The 7,580-nt window shown below is 35.6% G+C and overlaps 1 protein-coding gene across 3 annotated transcripts; it reads left to right on the top strand.

Annotated features, from left to right (window-relative positions):
- The first annotated feature begins 2,313 nt into the window (after positions 1 to 2,313).
- LOC132049234 (zinc finger BED domain-containing protein DAYSLEEPER-like) lies at positions 2,314 to 7,401 on the top strand. 3 transcript variants are annotated; one of them, XM_059439962.1, is made up of 2 exons: positions 2,314 to 2,572; positions 4,926 to 7,401. In XM_059439962.1, exon 2 carries the CDS (start codon positions 4,956 to 4,958, stop codon positions 7,251 to 7,253), a length of 2,298 nt encoding a protein of 765 aa, XP_059295945.1. In that variant the 5' UTR covers positions 2,314 to 2,572; positions 4,926 to 4,955; the 3' UTR covers positions 7,254 to 7,401. The 3 variants fall into 3 exon arrangements, with proteins under 3 accessions (XP_059295945.1, XP_059295944.1, XP_059295942.1); XM_059439961.1 differs by having other exon boundaries at positions 2,315 to 2,541; XM_059439959.1 differs by having other exon boundaries at positions 2,315 to 2,577.
- The last annotated feature ends 179 nt before the right edge of the window (positions 7,402 to 7,580 follow it).

The following is a 7,580-nucleotide window of genomic DNA, read 5'->3' as shown; positions in this document are numbered from 1 at the left end:
AGGACTTCCTGCAACACAAAAATTATATTGTGCTCATTTAAGGAGGAACACGTATACGTGTATTTTCACCTTAATTTTAACCGATAGTTTACGATCTCGAAACCTGGGTGGAGCAATTTGATAAATCTGAAGATATTTATACGCTTTCGGGGTGCATTCTATGGAGAAACTAATTTAAATTATTTATTGGAAATGCTTCCTTTACTAGAACAGGTAATGAAAATGCTTGGAGCTTGTGTTTTCTACACAGATGGATTAAATGACGTGTATTATATATATATATATATATATATATATATATATATATATATATATATATATATATATATATATCCAATACAAATTCTAAATTAGTAAGAAAAGTGCCCATTTAAGTTTAAGGTTGATCACCGGCCTCATTTATACGGGGGCGGATCTACAAATTAAAGGGAAGAAAACGGCACAATTGGAATTTAAAAGATTTGGTACGGATGCTTGCCATTTTTTGTTTTAACCGCACGCTTCGGCAAAAATTCCGAGTATGGGTGCAAATATCTATGGAGAAACCTATTTATATATTAAATGGCACGTTGAGTAAATAAATCTGGTCTGGTGCCAGTGGTTTGAGCGGGCCACTTAAGGTCTTTGTTTCTAACGCCCGAGTTCGTTTGCTACAGCAGACATTTACACATCTGTTCTTTTTTACCTACACCCTCGCCTCTTTTTCATCCTTCCTTTTCTTTTCCTCTTTTTTCTTCTTTTTATTCTTCATTGTTGCTTAAAAACAAAAATCTCTCTAATCATCATCTTTTTCTTTTTCAATTTACTTACAACAACCATCATTTTGTTTCTTTAATCAAAATTTACTTCATAAGAAATTTCTTTTGAATTGATTTTGTTTAATTAACATAAATTTTTTCTCTTTCTGATAAGGTGATATTCATCTATATTGGAGGATAATTTGAGCACTATTTTATTAACTTTTGAAAGATCAAAGGGGTTTGTTTTAATAGATATTTTGGGTTGATTCTTATATTTTAAAAATTTGAATCTCTTTTTTTTTTTTTTTTTTTTTTTTTTTTTACAAACGCTTGCCATAAAGCTTGATAATTGAGACGGACAAAACTTACTCAAAATATTGAATGTAAATTAATGTAGTCGAATAAAGAATATGTAATAATTAAGCTACACATTAGCAAATACTAATTGGATGCGCTCGTTCAAGAGTTATTCGTTTTTGTCATTTTCTTCTAGACTAAAATTTAAATTTTTAAATCAAGTGTGAAAAAAGCTTAACCAAACTGAACTTATTTATTTATTTACGAATAAAAGAGATAATAGACCTAATCGAATTAACCCAAAATTAACTTAACCGGCCTATTCTTCCTATCCAGTCTTTGGGGTTAGTGATAGGTATTGTCTATATAAAATAGTGACACCCGCAACCTCCAAATCCTGAATTCGCCTCTGTCACCAACCACACCCTCTTGTAGCAGTCTCTAAGCAAACTCATACTAAGCTGATTTTTTAATGGAGTAGTATATAACTAGCATTTTGAAATGTTTTCTTTTTTCTATTGATCTCACCTCATCAAGTTATGTGAACCAAAAACACAAGAATCATGAGGTCCATTTTCTTGGCGAAATGTTTGAGCAAATAAGGGTTGGCACCTTTTGTTTCAAAATTGAAACTTTGTCCCCACCATAATGGGCTAAATAACAAATTTGTCCCAATATAAAGAATCTTTTGCCATGTAGGCCCCATCATAAATATAGTCCACACAAAAATTTCAACGGGCTACACCCACCTAACCCACGCACCCTACACTATGGGCTGTGGTCCGTCACATAAAGAGCCACTTGACCAAAGAGGGTATGTGAAAATTCAACCCAAAAATACACACAGTAGTTCACCTTCAATTTACACACGCTGAAAAATAATTGAACCTCATATCCAATACGAATAATTGTTGTTAAAATCCCAAATATAATAACAAATGTTTGATGGAGTATATAACTAGTATATTTTGAAATGTTTTTTGTTTCTTTTTGGTCTCACTTCATTATTAAGTCTATGTGGTGAAAGGCCTTGAGCAAATAATGCTTGGATCATACGAAACCCCCCTTTTGTTTCAAAATTGAAACTTTGACCCCATTGGACTAAATAGCAAACTTGTCCCAAAATAAAGAATCTTTACAATGTAGGCCCCATCATAAATATTGTCCACACAAAAACTCCAATGGGCTAACACCCACCTAACCCACCCACCCTATACTAAAAAAAGGTGGGCTTGTGGTCCGTTACAGAACGAGCCACTTGACCAAAATAAACACACAGTGGCTCACCTTCAATTTACACACACTGAAAAATAAATGGACCTGATATCCAATACGAATAATTGTATTCTTAAAAAGTACCAAATATCATAACAAAGGTCCAGTTAGGTTTTTATCGGGTTTCAAAGCCCAATTCTACTCTTTCTCTCTCTACTGAAACCCTAGATCTGTTTCGCCGCCGGTGGCAAAACACGCCGTTGACCCGAATTCCGATCTACTGCAACGGGTCGGGTTTCCCCCAAAAAATTGAAATTTCCGTTAGGTATAGTATCATTTTTATCTTCTCTCTATTTTCCTTTTTGTTCGATTGAGTTTGTTTTTAACTTTATATTTGTATTTCTTATTTGTGTTTTTTTTTTGTGATTAGTGTGAAGATTTTTTCTTTTTCTGTTAGTATTTTGTGTATATTTTTTGTTGCGTAAGTTAGATTTACCATACACATCTGGTTGTTTCTTTGTTTCATATGCATATGTGATAGTTCTCCTTGTTGTTGTTCGTTCGAAATTTAACCTTATTTGTGTTTAACTGAAATTTTTGCTGAAACATTTATAAGAAACTTGTTAGGATCTTTTAGGTAACTTGTTGTAGTTCTCCTTCTTGTTTGTTTGTTCGAAATTTAACTTTCTTTTTTGTGTTTAATTGAAGTTTCTGCTAACATATTTATAAGAAAGTTTTTGGGATTTTTTTGGTAAATTGTTGTTGTGGGCTTGAAATTGCAGATTTCTGAGAATGATATTTTTTTATTTTCTGGGTGTGTTTATTTTTTTTGATCTGGGCTTTGTGTTGATTTATAACTTTTTTGATTTTCTGGGTGTGTTGTATTTTGTTTTATAGATCTATTGTTCGTAAGGTTCTTTGATGTGGGCTTTATTTAGATTTTATGTGTGAGCCCATGTTTGATCCATTTTCACGAATCAGATCTAGTAAGTTGATGTTTGTTTGACTTGCTTTTAGCCCATGCTATGTTAAATGTCCATTTTGACCCTCACCTTCTTTTTTAATAAAATAAAATGCTACCTTACGAGTTCCCTTACTACTGAAATTCGGGCTGAGTTGGGCCGGGCCTTGATGGAGGTAAAGATTAGTCCTTCGTGCATTTAGTTGGTTAAAGCTTCGGGCCTTCTGTTGACCTCAACTTGCACTTAGGGGTCGTTTGGTTTAGTGGCAAGTTATGCAGAGGTTAGTAATGCAAGAATTACCCCCTCTGTTTCAATTTGTTTGTCTGGTTTTGACCTAGTACAAAGTTTTAGAATGTAAAGAAGACTTTTGATGAATCTTGTAGTCTTAAATTAAGGATATATAGAATATACCAAAATGCCCTTTAATCTTGTCGTCTTAGACATGTAATGTGAAAAGTTGGAATTAGAGAGTTGTCAAAAAAGTAAAGAGGCATTCTTTTTTAAACGGACTTGAAAGGAAAGTAAGACAAACAAATTGAAGCGAGGAGTATAATGTCGGGATTAGTAAGGCATGATTATTTCTGGTTGGATGTATTCAAAATTACTCTGTCTAATTTATGGTACTTTCGTTTTTAGTCTTGTCTCACAAAAAAAAAAAAAAAAAAAAAAAGAGGACATATATCTATATTTTAAAACAAAATTTTAACTTTAAACTACTCACTTTACCCTTAATGTGGTGATTTATACCAAAAGAAGTTTCTAAGGCATGTTTTGAACCACGAGTTTCAACATCCTCTTTAATTCTTAAATTTTGTGCCTAGTCAAATCAACCCTCACATACAATGGACAGAGGGAGTAACATACCACGTAAATAATTAAGATGTATATACTTTTTTTCAAAAAATAAGTTTGTTTGCTATGTGGGAGGTTAGTATTGTCATTGTAGTTTTTTTTAATCTATGTATTGCTAATACTCACATTCTTATTTGACATTGTATCCGCATAAAATAACTCATAGGTTCTCTATAATATATGCATATTATCTTATGAGGAAAGGCAGTAGTAACCTAACATTTGTACTAAATAATAATTGATTTTTACCAATCAAAAAATAATAATAATGCTGAACTTTATGTGAAGATTAGATCTCCTTATCGGACCAACCAAACAACCCCTTAATGCATTATGTTAATTTTTTTCAGTTTCTTTAAATTTATTTTTCGTTATTCATCATCAAAAAGCAGGTATGTTTACATTTATGTTGACATGCTTCTATGTTCTAGCCTCAAAAGAAAAACATTTAGAGTCCCTTTTGTTCCTCGTAAATTTTGACTTGCTCATTGTAAAATTTGATTGCTTTTTCTAGTACTTTGTATGATCAGTTTGACCTTCTGACATTATCTTTTTTCTTGTGCTTTACTTACATGAGTCTTCTTATATGACCCATAGATAGTTCGATATTGATTTTTAGTAATCAACCTTTCTGCTAACAGCTTACAAACGAATTTGAGTTCCCTTGAAAATTATCAAATAATCATAATAATAAACATAATCATAATCATAATATAATAATAATAATAATAATACATAAATCTAAGTTTTCTTTTAGATAAACAGTGCTATTTTAAAGCTTATATTTATTTTTTGCATATGATCTTCTTCGATCACATGACTTAATCTTTTTTTCTTTTTTGATCATTATATTATACAGATACTTGAGGAGTGTATTGCTGCAGATAGGATGGCAACCCCAGAAACCCCTGTTACTCCGGCAACTCCCACTGAGAATCATGAGATGGTCCATGAACATGAGATGATACCTGAACATGAGATGGGCCATGAACACGAGATGATGGGCCATGAACACGAGATGGGCCATGAACATGAGATGGGCCATGAACATGAGATGATACATGAACACGAGATGGTTGAACATGAGATAGTGCTTGGCAATGAGATAGTCCCGGGCAATGAATATGAGATGATTCCAGGAAATGAGATGGTTCTTGCAGAGCCACAACCCAACATTGTTGAAACACCTCCGAATAACTCAGAAACCCAACCCGGAAAGCGAAGGAAAAAGAAATCAATAGTTTGGGAGCACTTCACCATTGAAAATGTTGCTGTTGGGACTAGAAGGGCACAATGTAAGCAGTGCAAGCAATCGTTTGCGTATAGCACAGGGACAAAAGTAGCAGGCACTAGTCATCTGAAACGCCATATTGCCAAAGGAAGCTGTCCAGTAGTTCTGCGTAATCAGCAGAATAATGATCCATTGACCCCATATAGTGCACCTTCTAAGATGACTGGATATGGGGGTAGTAATGGTAATGCTGCACCTAAAAGACGTTATCGAACTGCTTCTACTCCTTACCTTGCTTTCGATCCAGACCAGTGCCGCCAGGAAATATCTAAGATGATTATCATGCACGATTATCCCCTTCACATGGTTGAGCATCCAGGCTTTCTTACTTTTGTCCAGAATCTTCAACCTCGTTTTGATATGGTCAGTTTCAACACTGTGCAAGGAGATTGTGTCGCAACTTATCTTAGAGAAAAGCAAACCATCCAGAAGGTGATTGAGGGAGTGCCTGGGCGGATCTGCTTAACACTAGATATGTGGTCCTCCCGCCACACTGTGGGCTATGTGTTCATAACTGGGCAGTATATCGACAGTGAGTGGAAAATTCACAGGAAAATACTTAATGTCATCATGGAACCATATCCAGATTCTGAGACAGCTTTCAGCCACGCTGTTGCCGCTTGCCTCTCTGACTGGAGTGTGGAGGGGAAGTTATTTTCTGTTACTATTAATCAACCACTGGGTGATACTGCTGTTGATAATCTTAGAGCTTTACTCTCTGTGAAGAATCCACTTGTGCTTAATGGTCAATTATTGGTTGGAAATTGTCTTGCTCGAACTTTAAGCAGCATCGCCCAAGATGCGCTTAATTTCGTGCATGCAACTATTAAAAAGGTTAGAGATAGCGTGAAGTATGTGAAAACATCGGAATCTCACGAGGAGAAGTTTATTGAGCTCAAACAGCAGCTTCAGGTGCCAAGCACAAAGATGCTGACCCTTGATGACCGAACTCAATGGAACACTACATATGAGATGTTGTTGGCTGCAATGGAGTTAAAGGAAGTATTTTCATGCTTGGATACATCAGATCCTGATTACAAAGGTGCCCCAACATTGGAAGACTGGAAGCAAGTTGAGATTCTGTGCACTTACTTGAAAACCTTCTTTGACACTGCCAATCTCCTGACAGCAGCAACAATTCCAACAACCAACACATTTTTCCACGAAGCTTGGAAGATTCAATTGGAATTGGCTCGTGCTGCAGCAAGCGAAGATCCGTTCACCAGCGGCCTTGCCAAAATAATGCAAGAGAAGTTTGATAATTATTGGAAGAGCTGTTGCTTGATGTTAGCTATTGCTGTAGTAATGGATCCACGCTTCAAAATGAAACTTGTTGAATTCAGTTTTTCAAAAATATATGGGGAAGAAGCAGCCAACTACGTGAAGGCTGTTGAGGAGGGAATTCATGAACTCTTTCTTGAATATGTGGCTCTTCCTCTGCCTTTAACCCCAACTTATGTCGAAGAAGTAAATGGCGGTGCTATGAGGCAGGAGGATAATGGTCAAGGCCTCGATGCCTCTTGTAACGGGCTTGGACTTACTGATTTTGACGTCTATATTATGGAGACTACGAGCCAACAGTCAAGGTCCGAACTTGATCAATATCTGGAAGAGTCCTTGCTGCCTCGTGTTCACGAGTTTGATGTCGTGGGTTGGTGGAAGCTTAACAGAATGAAGTACCCAACTTTGTCAAAAATGGCTCGTGATATCTTGTCAGTTCCTGTTTCAACCATTACAGCTGATTCTATATTCAGCACGGTTAACAAAGAGATGGATCGTTACAGGTGTTCCTTGCGACCTGAGACCGTGGAGGCCCTCATCTGTGCTAAGGACTGGCTTCAGAATACATCTGTAGACACTTCACCTGCCCCAATCAAAATTGAAGCACCGATTTAGGTTTCGATGATGTTAAAATAATTGTCTAGAATAGCCTCTATAGCTGATTATTTCTGTTTTGTTTTAGACTGTTTAACATTTGTCTTCCGGGAATTGACTTTCTTGTATCATAATTTGGTACTATTAGGCTTACTGGAGAGTTTAGTCCCGTTTTTCGATCTCTTTTCTCATTGATGTCTGAATGCAGGAAATCAAGCTTAATCTGGTGCATGATATGAAAATGCTGATATAGTTGTGTTGCTCAAATGACTTAAGTGTTTTTTTTTCTCATTATTCAATTTTTATACTTCTGGTATTCCTTCTATTCTCTCGTAGTCCATTTATCTC

Source organism: Lycium ferocissimum, chromosome 3, assembly GCF_029784015.1.
Source record: "Lycium ferocissimum isolate CSIRO_LF1 chromosome 3, AGI_CSIRO_Lferr_CH_V1, whole genome shotgun sequence".
NCBI lineage: Eukaryota > Viridiplantae > Streptophyta > Magnoliopsida > Solanales > Solanaceae > Lycium > Lycium ferocissimum.
This window is presented reverse-complemented; position numbering and strand designations above follow the sequence as displayed.

Coding starts and splice junctions, on each gene's coding strand:
- LOC132049234 (XM_059439962.1), top strand. CDS start 4,956: ATGGCAACCCCAGAAACCCCTGTTACTCCGGCAACTCCCACTGAGAAT.